The sequence below is a fragment of the Cuculus canorus genome, chromosome 24 (genome assembly GCF_017976375.1).
Source record: "Cuculus canorus isolate bCucCan1 chromosome 24, bCucCan1.pri, whole genome shotgun sequence".
Taxonomy (NCBI): domain Eukaryota; kingdom Metazoa; phylum Chordata; class Aves; order Cuculiformes; family Cuculidae; genus Cuculus; species Cuculus canorus.
In genome coordinates, this window is record NC_071424.1 from 6,775,682 (window position 1) to 6,793,452 (window position 17,771).

Genomic DNA, 17,771 nt, shown 5'->3' on the forward strand with positions numbered 1-17,771 from the left:
TTCAGGTGGGTAAGATATGCTTTAACTCTGCAAGGACTAGTCTGCAAAAATACATTTTTGGGTTGTTTAACCAATATGTGGATTATTTAACTTACAGATTTCTTATCTGTCAGTCACAGTAATGTCACTGCTTCTTACCTAGCAGTCCTGCTGGCATTGTCTCCGTATGGGTCTTTCCTTGTTCTCTGGTAGAGCCAAGTCTGAGCCCCATTTACCAAAAGTGCTTTTCATGCCAGGTGCTGTGCTTGGCTCTATGCTGTGGGGTTGGCAGCCCACAGAGGTGTTCGTTGTTTGCTTAGTGCCTGAGTGAGTCTGGCATCTCTTGTCAGCTGGAGCATTTCAGCCTGGGTCACCGAGACCAGGTAAGAAATGAAGGTGTTTTCCCAGTTTAGGACACGCTGAAAGGGAACCTTATCAATTAGACACAGCCCAGCAGGTTTTACAGCAAAGACACTTTTCATTTACTGCCCTTTCCTGTTGCAGCTGCAGGCACATCCCATGGGATGTTGCTGAGGGGAGTAAGCAAGTTAAGAAACTCCTGGCGTGTTGTGAACCATACTACCTCCTCTGTGGCTCACGGCGTGAACTCTTCTGTCGAGAAGTCATTCTCGGGTGGGCAGCGATCAATATTGCTTCTTTCCTCAGGCTCTTGATCCAGGCTGGGTTCAATTTAAATGTCCAGGACAATGACGGCTGGACTCCGCTCCATGCTGCTGCTCACTGGGGAGTGAAGGAAGCTTGTTCCATCCTGGCTGAGGCGCTGTGCGATATGGACATCAGGAACAAGCTGGTCAGTACACACAGACGTTGGCACAACCTATGCAATGTATTTTATAGCCAGATGAATATCGGCTTTATTGTGTACCACTTGATCCAGTGCCGTGAAGAAGTTACACGGTGAGCTGTTCTCCTGGTGTGTGTGGTGGAGCATTTCAAAGCGTTAGAAAATAAAGAGTCTTGACTCGAGGAAGGCAGAAAAGATTTCAAGCATTACTGAAAAAGATGCATGTTTAAACTTGAGGAACAAGATTGTGAGGCAGGATAAGGGCTGATTTGTGTCTTCTTGTTGTAGTGTAATCCTGACTAACAAAAAAGACAGTTTTGAAGTGCAGAATAATATGCTAATATTAAGGTATAAGGCACTGAAAACTACTGAACCCTTGAGAAACTTGCTGCATCGAATCCTTCCTTCTACTGCAATGGTCATTAAAAAAAATTTACTCAGATTTGTGGGAAATGAGTAAAGAAAAATAAGATGGAAGAGAAAGGAGAAAAAAAAATTCCTTTTCCGTCCTAATAGTTGGAAGTTTTTCCTTAAAGAGCCCATAGATTTTCAAGAGCTGCCGTGCGCTCGTCCAGGGCTGTTGTTTGTGTTCCCCTCCCTGCTGCACTGTCCCTGAACCGCTTCCTGGTGGAGCGCGTTCAGTTGTGCCGGGGCTGCTTCTGGAGAAGGAGAAGATTGTGTGTCCTTGGAACAAACAGTACGAGGAGTGAAAGCAGGCAAAGGAATCTGGTAAGAGAAACGTGGCCCATGGTGTGAGTGCCTCTATCTGTACTGGAAACTCCTGTAAAAGAAAGTGCTCGTGAGAAGGAGACGTTTCAGCCTGGTGAGCAAGTTGGCATCAAAAATGTGGGGAAATCTTTTTTGGTTTAAGTGCCATCAGGTGCTTTTCTGAAGTGTTCAGAAAGGGGGGAGGAGGTTGTACTGTGCTACACTTGAAAAGAAACAGGCGCTGTTTTATTTGCTGTGTTACCTGCTCTCTCCAGTCAAGGACTGTCACCTTGCTTATTTGGGTGGCCGAGACAGTCTGTGTTTGATTGGCACTGCCCATCAGGTTTCATTAGATGGTGTTGATTAAGTGGTTATTATAGCTTGAGTTATGGTGAAAAAGTAACTGTTTTCTTGTTTTGTGCCCTGAAGTAATTTTTCTGGTTTATTGTATTTTGAAATGCTTGTGACTGTGGCAACGGTCTCCAGTTTTTTTGGCCTGCTGATGACTGGCAGCCTTTCAGGAGCCTGCAGTACGCGATGATACAAACAGACCAGGTTGATTGCTTTCCTTTGTGGTACAGGTGTCCTTTTCAGAAACCTGGAAACTCAAATGCATTAGCCCTGGTTGTTAGATCTGAGCAGCAGCAATCAGGGAATTGCATTTCCATGGTTAAAGTTGCTTGGATCATGGATTGAGTCATCGAAGTACCCCTGCTGTCACATGGCTTTCCCTGCTCTGGAGAGAAGCAGTAACGGTGTGTTACTCAGCCGCTGGGGAGGGAGGACCTGGAGCACGTTCACTTTTGTTCTTCACTGGCAAATAGTGTTTTTTGAACATGAACACTATGCATATCAGATACCCTCTTGTCTTCTCTTACTGCACCAGGGCCAGACACCATTCGACGTGGCCGATGAGGGACTGGTGGAGCATTTAGAGATGCTGCAGAAGAAACAGACTGTGGTGAGTTTCTGGCAGATCATTTTCCACCTCTCCAATTACCTCTTCACGCACAGGTGTCTCTCGGACATACGGCATCAACAGACACAGGAAGCTGAGGCCCAGCTGGTGTTTTTTTTATGTTAGTCATTTGGAATCTTTAATTTTTAATTACACCGATATTTTTAATAGCTAGAAATCTAGAAAACTGGATGAGTGTGTCAAGAAGGTCAGTAGTGTGCTGACATGCATAATTATGGGAACTGGTAAGGAAGGTATAGTTCATCTTTGGAATTATTCTTGTATAGTTGCTTTGTTGACTGGCCAGCTCTCCAGGATCGGACTGCTCTTTATATTAGAGCGTTCAGTCGAGTTAACTTTGTGTTTGCATCTGAGGAAATAAGCTGTCAGTGTGAAGAAAGAGATTTGTTACCTTATCTGCCTTCCTTACAACTGGGAGAGCTCAGACTGAGAGAGAAGAAACTAAACTACAGAGAATTCTCCACTAAAAGAAATCGGTGATTTCAAAACCATATTGAATTGCCATTTCATAGTGCAGTGGAGGTAGTGCGATGGGTTATAAACAGCAAGTTGGCATTAAAAGGAAAGTAAAAATATTTCTTGGTCAAAGTAAAGCCAGCTGTCAAGCCAGAAAGTTGGGGTTTTGGTTACTTTTTTTCCTGTTTCATCTGATCTGCTCAATTACCTTATTTGAGGGCTTCCAAAAACCAAACCAACTTTCTTTAAAAGAAATAAAAATCAGAAACTATCGTTTAAACCTTAGGTTCAGAAACAGACAAAATGGGAACGCAGCTGATAAACCCGGTGCAGTGTTCTGAGGAACTGGCAGTGTGGGCGGTAGAACTGCAGCTCTGATCATAACCCAGCTGCTGTCATCCCCAAATAGCGTCCTCCACAGCTTGAGAAACTGCTGAAAAATTAATCAGCTTCTTCCTAAACGAGATGTTGATAAATACTATCAGTGTTGTGCTCTGGATTTCCTCCTGTCTCATTGCGCCAGGACTCTGCAGGAAACTGCCCTCCACAAAAGAAAAGAAAAAGCAAAAGCAAAACAACAACAGGAATCTTTTGTGGATGGGCGCTGGCCTGTTTTTAGGCCACCTGTGCAGGGGTCGGCGCCCCCTTCTCTGTACAGCAGCGCTATATAAAGGCCTTCTTCAGTTACCAAGTGAGTGCAGCAAGCTGTAGGAGAGCTGGGGAGAAGAGAAGAATCCGGATCTTATTACACTTTTTTTTGGTGGATATATATTTTTCTAAATAGGAATGCCATTTTATCATATGTGTTTATCATGTGCCATTTTTCTCACTTAAAATAGAAAACCTAGATTAGTTAAGGGTGAAGTAGGCAGTTCCGTGACTTTCCTTCAAGTACATTGTTCAAGTTTCAAAATGGCTCTCAAATCCAATTTTTTTTTAATCTAAGCTTATAGCAGAACCGCACGCTATCCTTGCTAAAAGATTCGCTGCTGTTTTTGGACAGAAGAGAGGATTTTGTTTGATGGGAACAATTAATTTGATTTGGCTTTGGATTTTTTTCCCAATCCCTGAATTACCTTTGAATGGAGCAGGCTGTTGCCTGCACTTCCCTTTGCTGCGCATCAGCAGTTTCTTCTATTTAATGAAATGCTGTACCCCAGATTTTGACTCTGCATTCAGAATTTGCGGAGCTTTTGCTGCTTGTGCCTTGTGTCAGCTACTGCTGAAAGACAATAGCTAGGCTAGAGGTGACAGAAAAGAGACAGCCTTAACGTGAGCCTCTAATTGCCACCCCTGTTTCTACCTCAGCTGTGTCTGTGCTTCTACAAGGTGTGAAACAATTTTTTGGCTACTGATTTGGCCATTGGTGGTGACAGTTCCTGTTGCTGCTCTTTGGGCAAAATGCTTAGAGCTGTGGTGATCGTAGGTGTCCTTGTGTGATCACTTACACTGGCATTTGAGACATGGAAGAGGTGCGCTGTCCTCAGGGGAGGTCCGTTGGTTGCCTGTACAGGGCATGGTTGAATGATTTGCTCTGAGAGCAAGTGAGTAACAGCTCCAGGGCAGCAGTTTTGAACTGAATCCAGCCTGATTTCATGGGCATACAAACAGATGTGGACAGACTTCCAGCACTGGGGCTGCATGGGCAGATGCGGTGCAGGACCATGGAAGCTGGGATTTGACTCTGGGTCTCAGCAGAGTGGCTACAGACTTCTCTGCAGGTTTGCAGCTTGACTCTGAGGACGTGCCGGGTGCCTTGGTATGCCTTTACGAGCTCGGGTCCTGGACATCCAATGCTCTTGCAGATGTACATCTGTTGAATTGGTTTATTAAACTAATCCACAGGATTTTTCATCTAAAAGGCTGGAGTGACCTTATGCTACGGTAATTATTGGATTGTGCTGATGTGGCTTGTTAAGATGTCTCTTTTCATTTTTTCTCCAATCTTCTTGCACTTTTTGACAGTTGCAAAGTGAGAAGGAGACGAGGAATAAGCTAATTGAAGCTGACATGAACGGGAAGCCTCAAAGCAGACTCTTCACCAAGTATGTCTCTTTCCTCTTTGTTAAAAGAAGCTGCACAGGGAAATGGGAGAGCAGCTTCATCTGTTAGCAGTCAGCTGGCCTCAGCTGGTCTAAAATAGTTCACTGCTGTTCGTGTTCATTTCATGGCTTCTCGTACATTTGAGCTCTCTCAAATACAATTGTAGCTGAATGGGAGAACAAGGAGCTGGGCTGGTGCTTCATCCTCCAGCTTCTGCTCTTGCTGAGTATTGATTTGACCTTTGGGCTGAGAACTGCTCCTTTGCCGTTACTTAGAGCCATACAGCCCAGCTGGTGGGTTGTGTTGCACTGGGAGATGAGAGATCACATGTTTTTGGATTGAGAAACATTTGCAAATTTAGGAAATGTGAGACTGGCATTGGAATCCGTGGCAAATGGGCAATGCTGGAAGTGCTGGGATTTTGAGCCTGTAGATGGATTTTGTCCTTTTGCTTGTTCTATTTGTAGTAAATCATGTCTATGTGTTCCTGAGAAGCAGAACTCAGAAATAACTTACTTTCCTGGTAGTCCTTAAAATTTCTGTGTCTTGCAGCAAAGAGAAGATTCTCTATGAGGAAGACACGCTGAAGTCCATGGAAATGGAGGAGGAGAACAAGGACTCTAGCAGTTCTAGTTCAGAAGAAGAGGAAGAAGCTGAAGAAGACGAAGTTTCTGAATCAGATGCTGAAAAAGAGTCAGGTAAGACTCAGAACAGTCTTAGGTTTAATAATTAGCCCAGAAATATTAGGGGATGAGTTTAAAAACTGCTCTGTGGGGGGGTTTATGCTTAGTTGTTAAAGACATCCAGGTGGTCTTACATCCACTGTGTATGTATGGAATGTGGAGCAAGTGTTCTGGAAAGGTGGATGTAAACACTGACTCTCAGGTCAGCATAATTTTTCCAAAAAAAAAAGCTATGAGTAGTATTTTAGTTTCTTTCTCATTGTTCACAGATTGTCCTTACACAGTAGGTTCTTTCTTGTTGGCCAATTCAGTTACTGCAAAGTGGTAGAAAAGCAGTTGGACACATAAGAAGGTAATGGCCTGTTGTCTTTGGAGAAAAGAAATGGAATGAAGGGCTGAAGCTGTTCTGCATCATTACAGAGTGATGACCCCCTAATTTCCCAACATTTAAGGAGTGATGTTTATCCTGGCTGGTCTTTGCTGAGCTGACAGATATGAAAACTATTTGTGTATGACAGTAACTCGGTGAAATGACCCTTTGGCTTTTATATCAAGCAAATGTATTGAGGAAGTCAGTGGTGGAAGCAGGCATGCAGAAGAAGTTGTGTATTTGCTCCACAAATCAGGGATTTGCTAGGGAGCAGCCTTGTACAGTGCTAGTTCTTGTAAACACGGTAGGAACTTGACCAGGATGCCTCTAACACATGTAGACCTACAAGAAGTGGAGCTCTGTGATGGTTAACTGATTCAGCAACAGCGCAAGTTCCTTCAGCAAGGAAAATGCTACAGCACTCAGCTTTAATTTTGTATCAAGCCAGAACAAGTCTTTCTATTGAGTTCATTCACCAAACAAAGCACATTGTACTAATGCACAGGGTCCAACACAAAATAAAATTAGATTGACCGTATAGCTCAGGAACCACGAGTGGGGTGGGGAGACAGAGAGATGGCTATAGAACATGTTCTGACCTGTCGCAGTGAGACACAGCTCAGCTCGATCGCTGCACTCAGTACGATTGGACACATGGTCAAATAGAGACATTTCCTTACTCTCAGCCAGAAAGTGTCGCTGTGCGCCAGCCCACTGCGCTTTGTCTGTGAAACAGATTGAGCTCACAACAACACCCCTGTGCTCGAGCACCGACCCTGTTCACTAGAGCTGGTTCCCTCTTCTCAAAGCTGTGGTCAGTGCTCAGAGGAGCCCATTTGTTGTTGGTAGAAGATGTGAAAGCCAAACCAACGGAGATCCTCAACAGCCTTTCAGAAGAGGATCTATGGGGTTGCTTTGGATGTTGGCAGCATGAGGTGCAGCTGCATGTCAGCTCAGAAGGGAATGCCTGTGAAGGTGATCGTAGCTGATTTTCTTAATTTGTTAAATAAAAAGAGTTATAGACACAGTCTTAGGGGTTTTGTGTTGGATCTCTTAGTTCAAACCACTAAAGCTAAAAGGAAGACAAAAAGCATTCAAGTAATGATTAGGCATCAAGCTTTGGGCTTTTACCACCTGTGCTCTCCTTTCCTAGAGAGGTTATCGGCTCCTTTGAGAAATTTCAATCAACATTGAACTCTTCCCTTGTAAACTTCTCAAATCTCTAATAAAATGAAGGTGAATTCGTCAGCTGGATGTAGATGTAATTGTCAATCGTTGCAGCTGTCAAAGGATGTGCATTTTTAGTGCTCTTCTTAAAGCCAGGCTCATGAGATAACAACATCAGCCCACGTTATAGGAGGGCTCCAAAGAGAAATAGGGATGAAAATAGCCTTTCATAGAAAATTATACGTGTCACAGTATTAGTAGTTTCAAACACAGTCTTAAGAACAATTATGCTTTATTATCTCCTAGACATTTTAAACGTTTGGATGGATACAGGAGGCAGGTTTTTGAAAACATGGAAATTATTTCCTTGTTCCTCTTCATTTGCTTCTGAGATTTAATATTTGCATAGCTTTGCAATTCTGAGCGCTGCTGGACAGAGAGAAGATGACTGTGGTCCCAAAGTGTGCAAAGTCCAGATGAAAGGAGAAAAATAGTCAAAATATTATTATGAGTCATATCTTTGGATCAAAAAAACTTAACTCTGTTGGTAACTGAGTGTAAGAGCACAAATAGAAGTTGGCAGTAATACAGGAGTTTATTTTGAGGTGTGTTTGGAAGGGTCTCAGGTTGCCATGAATTTGTGGAATTTGCAGAGCCTGTGGGAGGAGAAGAAGTGTGAAGAGGTGAGCACTGAAATTGTTGCAGTGTCTCATTACAGTATGTAAGAAATTTGTGTCCTTTCAAACAAAAGCAGCTGCTTTTGTGCAGTGATGCCATTTTATTCATCTTGAGGACAAGTAACTGTTTGACATTGGGTTGGATTTAGATAAGAGAAAGATGAGTAGAACATTCTGTGGTCACTATCTATGCTGGTAACAATTACAGTAGCTAATTATTATTAGTTAAAGCAGGCAAGGGATACTTTCAATGTTTAAAGAACAAACCAAACCAAAAAAAGACACCCCAGGAAACCCCTAAGAAAAATTACATTTGTGCAAAATTAGAGAACTAAATTTTCAGTCTCACCAAATTTATTTTGAGGAGATGGAGCTATTCCTGACCTGTGTCCCTTGACTGGAATTCATAATGTTTCTTACTCAAATTTCAGTGCAATAAAAGGTGGGATACTCCCCTCGAGACAGCGATGCCTGTGGTCGTGCAGTCTCTCACGCCATCAGTACAAGGTTCTCTGCCTGTCCTCCTGCAATTGGCTCCTTTTGGTCACGTTGCTCACAGTTACAGTTCTTTCTGATCTGTCATTACCACTTACGCTTGAGCCCTTGTAATTAGGCTTGACCTTAAAGCTGAGCTCTGTGCTGTGATCTTCCAGGACGGGCTGCCAGTCACCACCTGGCCCAGCCTGCAGAGCCTGCTGGCAGCTGGGTCAGGGCTCTTCTCCCCATCCTGCGATGTTGTGGAGTCTCTGGTGGTTCACAGGCTTCACTCCAGAAATCAGCAAACAGCAAGCATGTCATTTCTTTGTCTGTGTGCATTTCCATGGGTTGCTGAACACCAGGTCAGGTCTGCCAGGAGCCATGGGTAATCCACTGCCCCTTCCTAAAAGAGCACTGAGAAAGCGCAGTGCAACCGTATATGAGGCTCAAGAAATTAAATGCTCTGTTTAGGTGATTTTGGAAGTTCTGAGATAGCACAAAGAGAGGGAAAGATACCTGAGACTTCAGGATGGTACAGACCTTGCTAGGGGAGACACATCTCTGTCTCTTTAACCCTCTATGTGTCAGTGCTGCTAACTACCTGTCATTTTCAAATGTTGATTGATCTTCAGGCTCCGGGGTGCCATCCTCACAGAAGCTCCATACCAAACTGCTTTTTATATGTAATAGAAGATCTTTATTCACTTCACATCCCTCATTTTCCAATACTATTTCGGAGGTTACACTTAAAATGACTGTGTTTTTTCAAAGCCCTGACTGTGTGAGGCTCTCGGAGCTGTTGGTGTGGGTCTGTAGTTTCTCAGAAGTCTTGCGTGTGGCTGTGTTTGGTAAAGTCTGTCTCAGAGCCCTGTGCACTCCTGCCAACCGAACCTGTTGCCTGAGACACAGCCTCTGCCCACTCTCCCCAGTAATGCCTGGTGGAAGTTCTCATGCAAAGCATGGTGCATAGACACAAACAAAATGTTTATACTGGCCAATCACAGTTGTCTCACAAGCAGGGAGCTGCCTGTGAGCTGTGACAGCATTTGCTTAACTTACTTTGAGCCCTGGTAAGGATTTTTGTTGGGAATCAGTCCTGCCTTTGTGTAGAAAAATGGACTTTGCTGTAGAAGAGCAGAAATTCTGCCTACCAGCATAAGCAAGGGCAGCAGAACCGTGTGATAAACCCATCGCAGGCCCACTTGGGGTCCTGGCTGGGATGCACACTCATGTCCTGCTCCACTTCCCAAGCGTTACAAGGGAAGAACAAGCCCTGTGAGAAAAGAAATTGGTGAATCAACAACAAATCTGTTCGTCCTCTTTCAGGGGCTTTCTGCAAAGATTTTGCTTGTCTGAGGAGATGAAGTTGACTGGAAAGCCATCGTGTTTTTGAGGAAGAGGCAAGCCTCCTTGCAGAAAGCCCTGATTAACCTTGGCATTGCTATCGTCTTTGTGGTCCGAGGGGCACTGAGGTCACAGCAGCTTCGTGCACAGTGTGCTTGTAAGGAAGGGCCTTGGAAGTGCAATACTGAAACATTTGGTTTCTCTTGTTGTTTAAAATTGTAGAAAGGAAGGAAGAGCCCTTTGCCAACCACTCCAGCCATGAAAGCAGGCCTAGCATCACTGAGCAAATCCCACCACCCGAGCCCAACTCCTTCACTGCATCTGCCAGAAGAGTAAGTGAATTTGGAATCAATGGGGACTCCGAAAGAGCTCGAAAGCCATAGGTTTTTCTGGGACGCGGACACTCTAAAACTGATTTTCAGAGGAGTTGTAAGACATGCGCTTAGGAAATCATGGTAGTATACAATTTTGATAAGATGCTGTGTTAACAGTATGGGACTGGCACAAAGGAGGGTGTTTGTACGATAAGGTTCCTCTTGAATTTTTTCCCCTCTGAAACAGATTGAGCTGTTCACAAGAACGCTACGTACCACGAGCACTTTGTGTTGCTGTCAATTCTGAGGTATTTGATGCCGATCTCTTACCAGCAGATCTTTCACCCAAGCTGGTCTCTGCTGATGTATCTGCAGTGAATTTGGCACCATCATCTCAAGTGCCACTGACTTGCCAAACTCAGTTGATTCAGTGGCATGATGTTACAACCCAGTAAGCAGAGAGAGTAAAGTTTGCATCTGACTAGCTAGCTGGGCTACGAAAGCTTTTTAAAGGTGAAGCAGAGTTACTGCAATCTCATCTGGATTCTCCAGCTCTCACGTCACTCAGCTAGATGGCACCAGGAGACTCTGTGTTCTCCTGAGGGCTGGTATCTTGTACTTCTGGTTTGGTTTTGCACCAGGATATGCAGAACAGCTATACAAGGTAGGCACTTTGCCAACGTCTGAAGCACTAGGTATATGTTAGAGGGAAAATGCTTCTTGCTTAGTCACAATTCCTTATTTTCAACCTGCTACTATGTCTAACTTCTCATCCAGATCAAGTGAAATAGAGTTCCTCTGGGCGTTGTTCAAATTGGGCTGATTTAGCAGGGGAAGTATTAAAGGTAGAAGGATACTGGGAAGTGTGATTACTTCAGTTAACCTTTTCCCAGCTGCAGAGTATTGTTCTCGCTCATTTGAGCTGTTTAACCCAGAATAAGGCAGTTAGGGTATAGAAGTGGTTCTGCACGCAAAGCAGTTACTAATTTGATCTCAGTCACTTGAGATCAGCTACTTTACCCTGTACACTTCACACACTTGAGTCTTCTGTATCTGTCTTAGGTTGGGTTTTATATGGGAAAATGTGAGTGCTTGTGTTGTCCTCCATTTGCCGAGTTATAATATGTGCTGTTCCTATGTTCAGAACTTACAGAAAGAAGCTTTTACTGTGGATTTGAGCTTTCTCTGAGGGAAGTGTCAAAACTACATTAAAGCACTAAAGCTGCATAGCTCAGGAGACTGGAAGCACTAGAATTAGGAGAGTACAGATTAATCCTGTGCATTGAAATACATTAGCTAAGAGACATGGCTAAAATACTGCAGTGATCGTTTTATCTTTGCAGTTTTGAGTCAATAAGTTTGAGGGCAGAGCTCCACAGTAGCTTCATGTATTCAGGATAATGTCAGATGGTTTGTGTTCTGTAGAATATGTTAGCTATTTTCTATCATATAGATAATATATGTAGATAGTAGAGAGGACAGGATCTAGCGGGACTTCTCTCCCACTTTCTAGCAATCTGCACTGCAGGGACTTGCTGAACGTCTGGTATTTTTTGTATTCTGTGGCCCCTGATGGACTTCCTTATTCACCTTCTGTGTGCCAGCTAAAGGGTTTGTGTACCTTGGTCATATCTCAGCCTGGAGACTCCTAATCTACTGAATAACTCCTCATACAAAAGCTCCTTTCTCTACTAAGTCTTGTTGCTTTTCTCTGAATCTCTTCCTCTTCTTCTGTGCAGCTTTTGAGCCGTGAAGCTGAGCTGTGCGTAATACCAAAGAGTGGTTGTACGCTGCAGTAACACAGAGGCATAATGGTGTTGTGTTCCATATTCTCTTCTCTTCCAATAATTCCTAGTGTATTGTTTGTCTTTATTTCCTACACAACTTGGTGTTGAGCCTCTGTATTTGTAAAATTCTCTCTTGCAGTGCCCTGGCTCTGCTCTTGAATGGCAGCAGACATCTTTCTGTAAGACTCAATGACAATAACTGAAGTTGTACATTGAAGTAGTTATATGTTTGAGGAATAATTTATGTTTTTCAGAAATGCCTCATGTAACAAAAAGCATGAAGATGCATTCTGTGGTGTGTATGAGAATATGCAGTTAAGTGACCACAGTGGGGTTTAAGGTAGAATGGGCCTCTGCAAGCCTGTAGTCCAACTTCTTGCTCAAAGCAGGGTCAACTTTAAGCCCAAGTTATGTTGCTTTGACCCACCCGAGCTCCCATGAGTATTAAGCCTCTGAGGATGGAGATGCCCTACTCTCTTGCTCCCTGTCCCAGTCCAGCATTGCTCTGGGTATGTCTTCCTCCATGCCCATTGGGATTTTCCATGCTGGAGCTCATCAGCTCCTCCTTCTCCTTTCACTGTAGACTGTTGAGAAGAAGTCTGATTACCTTTCCCCTGTAATCCTCACCCCCCTCAGTAGCAGAGCATTTAAATCCTTCCTTTGCTGTTTCTTTTGCATGCTAAACAAGCCAAGTTTCCCCAGCCTCTCCCTTTATGTGTTGTGGGCTCCGGCGCCCTGATGATCTTAATGGCTTCTCCCGGACTCTCTCCGGTGTGATTTGTGTCAGGGTTCTATTTGCAGCCAGTCCCAAGAGTTGATTGCTTTTTCTGCTGTTCTGCCTTTACTGAATAATTCCCCCTTCCTAAACGGGTGCCAAGAAGAGCTTCATTGTTCTTCATATTCTTTCTGCAAAGCTGAAAGAAAGCATTTTGTAGGCAAAGGGAGCTGCACAATGGCACAAGATCTCTTTCATCGTCTGTCCTTGGGGATGAGGGCACTGTAGTAGTTTGTATCCCTGTGAGTTCACCTTGAACTATGTCCTGTAATTAAAGCTAAGCAAGAAATCAAATCCATCTTACATGTTCAAGTGTAGCCCAGCAAAAATTGGGGCTTGTTGAAATGCTTTCAGCACTTAGGTTGTGCCTTGCAGTGCTCTTACTTCTTCCAAATGTCGCTCTTTCTCCTCTACAGTTCAGTTGGCTCAGCAAGTCAGACGAGCAGAAGGATGAGTCACCTTCATCGTGGCGGCTGGGACTACGGAAGACTGGCAGCCACAACACGTTGAGTGAAGTCGCTGCTACTCGTGAGGCACAGAGAGATAAGACTTCTTCTATCTATCGTTCTTCGTCAAGTCCTCGGATTTCTGCATTATTAGACAACAAAGAAAAGGTTTTGCTTTTAGCAAAGATGTTTCAATGCATCCCAGTTGAACAGGCTTTACCTCACAGGCTTGAGACACTTTCACTTTTGTTTTGACTCATTGCTGGGTTTTGTATCCATACCAAACTTAGGGCTCTTTCATTCTTTCTGTTTTCTTTTTTCTTTTGAAAGTTCTTCCTATCCTGTAGGTTGTTCTTGCAGACCTGGAGAAGGTCTGAAGTGGACTGTCTGTGACCAGGGGCTGTCAGTTTGGCACGGCCCATTTTTTACCAGGCAGTATCTGATCTAGACAGTAGCACATGCCTGCAGTGGAAATTCTCCTTCACTGTCATCTGTACGGGTTTTGTCTGTATCCACCAGCTGCATTTGTGAATCCCTTCCCACTTCTTGAATAGCAGTAACTTTGCTGCCGTGTAGCAAAGGGTAGGCACCCTGTCTCTGGAAACATTCATAGTCAGGTTGGACCTGGTCAGGGGCTCTGAGCAACCTGATTGAGCTGAAGATGACCCTGTTTGTTGCAGGAAGGTTGGGCAGTATGGCCTTTAAAGGTCCCTTCCAACCCAAACCACTCTGTAGCTCTATGATTCTCTGATTTATAGGTAGATGTAGCTAGAAGCTGCTTTTGTTCGCTAGTGTGCTCTTCAGAAAATCATTTTCAGAGCTGTTTCTGCTGCCCAAGCAAATGCCTTAACCTAGTTTCCTCAGACAGGAGAATGCTTTCTTAGCTGAAGGAATTTGAGCATGAATTTAGTTGTCACTGAACATGCTGGAAATGTAACAGGTTTACAGCTGAATTACTTCTTTTGCTTCACCAGGATAAAGACAACAAGAGCTACCTTGCCACAATAGCCCCCAGAAGACTAAGCAGTACGAGCGATATAGAAGAAAAAGAAAACAGGTGAGTGACTGAACTTAATGCTCAGCTGTGGCCTGTAACTGGTTCCTCTGGAATAGCTTTTGTGCATATTCATGCTTCATGTGTTTTCTCAGCAGCCCCAAGTACATGGGAATTATATCAAGAGCTGTCTTTAATCTGTAAAAGTTCAGAAACGTTGTTTTCATAGCGGGACAGTGGGCTGGTTTATCACCCCCGTTCATCCACACACAATCTCCATCCAGGAAGGCAGATCTGTACATTCTTGTTCCTTTTACGTGCAAGTGCCTCATTTTGTAGCTGGCACCTGCACTTCTGTCCCTTGCTCTACTGTCACCTCCAGACCCTGTGTTCACACGTCTGTTGGTTTTTGGTTCACTTGAGTCTGTTAACTCTCTAGTTTGTGGAACTGTTTCCGTTGCAGGGGCTGTTTTTATGGTCAGTGTGCACAGCTGCCCCTGGATAGAAACCACCCTATAAATAAGATCAATAGCTGGTACCTCAAGCTATAGTTGAGGTCCCAACCTCTATAAACAGATTCTTCACAGTTCGTGTTAGAGGGAGGAAAATTGGATCTTTGCCTCATTTCCAGCCACTTCCACAGCAGTGAAGAAAGGCACGTGCAGAGGAGTCAGTGTGAGCTATAACTGTTGGGAAGAATTTGTGGCCAGTAACCACCTTGAGAGAATTTCAGCACAGTTTCAGATTCTTTGCTGATCTCTTGCTGGAACCTCCCTGCTGAATTCTTGCTTAATCTCAGGCAGTCACTGTGATGTGGAGCTCAGCAGACAGTTTGTTTAAATGACTGATAAGCTTGAGCGGTTTGGCGGTGGCTAATGTTGAGCGGCACGTCCAGCTGCCTGCTGATAAGTGCCCTGGGCCTGGTAGAGTAGAGATGAGGAGAGTTGGCCTGCAGGAACAGATGGTGCCCAGCTGTACTGGGTAGGACAGATTTTTCCCAATAGCTTTTCCTTTCCAAACAGCTGAATTTCACTTCATGTAACTCACAGGTGCCTGAAGGGGCATCAGCATGGACATGGCAATTGAAAAATGAAAAATAATTGCAGGCTGGCGAGTGTATGGGATGGGTTGTGTTACAAGCTTAAGGTCCTGTCTAAGACCAGAAAGAACAGGACATGCTGCTAAAGTGTGTGGGAAAAGGAGCCCTGATTTTAGATGTGTGATAAATAGGGCTGCTAGTAGTTTACTGATAAATTGTCGAGTAGTGTTAGATATTCCCAAATATTTAGTTTGTTTCATTCTGCTGCTAAGGATAGTAGAGGATTTGCCATACTGCGTTGCTTTACAGTTGTTGCCTGGATACCTCAGAGAATAAAAACTCCTGTCCTGCAATATCTGTCTGTTTGTGCAATGTCATTTGGTACAAGACGACAGAGAGACTATCAGATTACATTATTTAATAGGTTAGATTACTTTTAGGGACAATCCAAATTTCATTTGCAAGTTTTCTGACTAAAAAGGGTCTTGTGGCTCTTTATGCAAAACTCTACATCACCTGGTGATTGTAGAATCATAGAATCCCTAGATTGGAAAAGACCTTTGAGATCATCACTCATTTACTGTCCACTAGTAAATCATAGCCCTGAGGACCTCATCCACCAGTCTTTTAAAACCCTCCAGGGATGGGGAATCCACCACCTTCCTGGGCAGCCTCTGCCAGTGGCTGTGACAACCCTTTTAGTGAAGACATTTTCCCCAATGTCCAACCTGAACCTGCTCTGGCAGGTGACACTTAAGCAATATAGGTGGCAAGAACAGGGACTGATGTCAAGGCTAGCAGAGGTGTTTAAGTGAGTTGTTTCACCTGTGAACAACAGTGCCCCTAGGGGAAGTTTTGCTTGTGATTTTGGAGGCAAAAGCAGACTCCAAAAGTTATTCTAAATGAACATTGTGCTTTCCCCTGCACTAGAGAATCGGCCGTTAACCTCGTGCGGAGCGGCTCCTACACTAGGCAGCCATGGAGGGATGAATCAAAGGGAAATGAAGCTCCCCATTCTGGTGCACCTACTACCTACATATCTACCTACTTGAAAAGGTATGTCCGGTTCTGTCTTATACGGATTCCCAGGCAGCCAGCTCTACTTCTAACGTGCCTCCCAAACTTCAGCCTTCTGCTTGCTGCTTACTGCATCTGGGTAACTGCCCTCGAGACACTCTTCTGCCAGAGCAGGAAAGAAAAATTAAGATTTGCTGATGTTTGTCTGCTAAGTAGTGTTTAAAAGGCCATCGTTTTTGTTGGTCTGTAAATTGTTGAACTCAATTTAAATACTCTTGTTCACATAATTCAAATACAAAGTGTTTTCTCAGTTTTATGCTAGTATTATGGCTAGATAATAAAACAAAAATTGATCATAAAAAGAGAATAAAGTAATTACAGTCTGAAAGTGTTGTTCAGATGGCTATTCACAGGTAAGTTGTAGCTTATCTCTAATTTTTGTTTATATTAATCCATGTTTATGGCATTATCAGAAAAGCGGCATGACTCCTTGTGCATGACTTACAGCACTTGCTAAGGAGTGAGACTGATGTCTGGCTGTTCTCTTGTGGCAGTAAGGAAGCAGTTTCTGCACTGTGTATGTGACATTTTAGAGGCTGATTGCTGGTAAACAGCCAAGCAGAATCAGGAGAGCAATCCTGTGCATAACTTCTTTAATCTCTTATCACTCTGGAAGTCAGAGGCTCAGTTTCCTTGAAGTACCACGTCCTGTCTCTCTCTGGGTGAGGGGAATGAATGCCCTGCTCTCTTAAGGCAAATAATACATTACCGAGTTTTCATCCCAGTTGTGAGGAGGAGGAGGATCAGCCCTTTGCGCAGAGTACATCACCTCACCTTTATTTTAGCTGATAATGGAAAGCATCAAACCAGTGCGTATAAACCTGTCACACTGCAAAGCCATTTGATCTGTGCTTAAGGGAAAAGACAGAAATATTTCAAGGTTTCAGATTGTTTTTCACCAAATTCTATATCCTGAACTAAATAACTGTCCTGAAGATGGAACAATCGCTTGAGATACTTGGGAAGAGGTGGATGGTTTGTGTTCCAGTACTAATGCTGGCAGAGGTAAGCTGTGCTCAAGGATGTCTGTCCAGTTGCTGTGCACATACAGACCAATTTCCATAGGAGGAGAAACAGATGCTGCTTCAAGCAGTAGGCTTTTGGTCTGCTGATCCATTCCAGTGACTTCACGTCTATCCTGGGACATGATGACAGGCGAGCCTCCGCAGCCTGTCTCTCTCTAAAGGCGGTCCGACAGGCCGCAGCTGATTACATTGGAAAACTTGTGCCTCTTGCTGCTGGCACACCATGCTGTTCCCTGAACTGAGAGACAGCCCAGTCACTAACGCCACTAACATGACTGTCTGTTAAAATGTTACAAATGCTGACTGTTTATCTGGGCTAATCCTGAACCAGATTCAGTATTGCACTCACACAGTTGTTCTGTATTCCCTTGGTGAAACTGTACCAGTGAAGGTTTGGCCCAGGTTTGTATGTCACTAATAGTAATTTCTTGTCACAAAGACTGAATTCTGGCCTTTCGTAGGAGCGAGTTGTTCTACAGGCAATTACAGAGAATAGCTTTGCCAGGGAGGAATAAAGAGATCAATGGGTTTGCATTGTGCGCACAAACAGTAGAATCATGATCAGTTTGACCTCTGTCCCGTAGAGTTTTCTGTAAAGAGCACAGAGAAATTAAATATCATTGTAT

The 17,771-nt window shown here is 43.9% G+C and overlaps 1 protein-coding gene across 11 annotated transcripts in view; it reads left to right on the top strand.

Annotated features, from left to right (window-relative positions):
• PPP1R12B (protein phosphatase 1 regulatory subunit 12B) overlaps positions 1–17,771 on the top strand; it is a 131,194-nt gene that overhangs the window by 41,612 nt on the left and 71,811 nt on the right. For 10 of the 11 annotated variants that reach the window (XM_054087978.1, XM_054087974.1, XM_054087977.1 and 7 more), the window contains exons 5-12: positions 646–790; positions 2,379–2,453; positions 4,893–4,972; positions 5,523–5,668; positions 9,911–10,020; positions 12,981–13,178; positions 13,985–14,067; positions 15,974–16,099. In XM_054087978.1, the coding sequence (XP_053943953.1) occupies positions 646–790; positions 2,379–2,453; positions 4,893–4,972; positions 5,523–5,668; positions 9,911–10,020; positions 12,981–13,178; positions 13,985–14,067; positions 15,974–16,099 (963 nt within the window). The remainder of the gene's footprint in view (positions 1–645; positions 791–2,378; positions 2,454–4,892; positions 4,973–5,522; positions 5,669–9,910; positions 10,021–12,980; positions 13,179–13,984; positions 14,068–15,973; positions 16,100–17,771) is intronic. The other variant, XM_054087981.1, reaches the window with a different exon arrangement.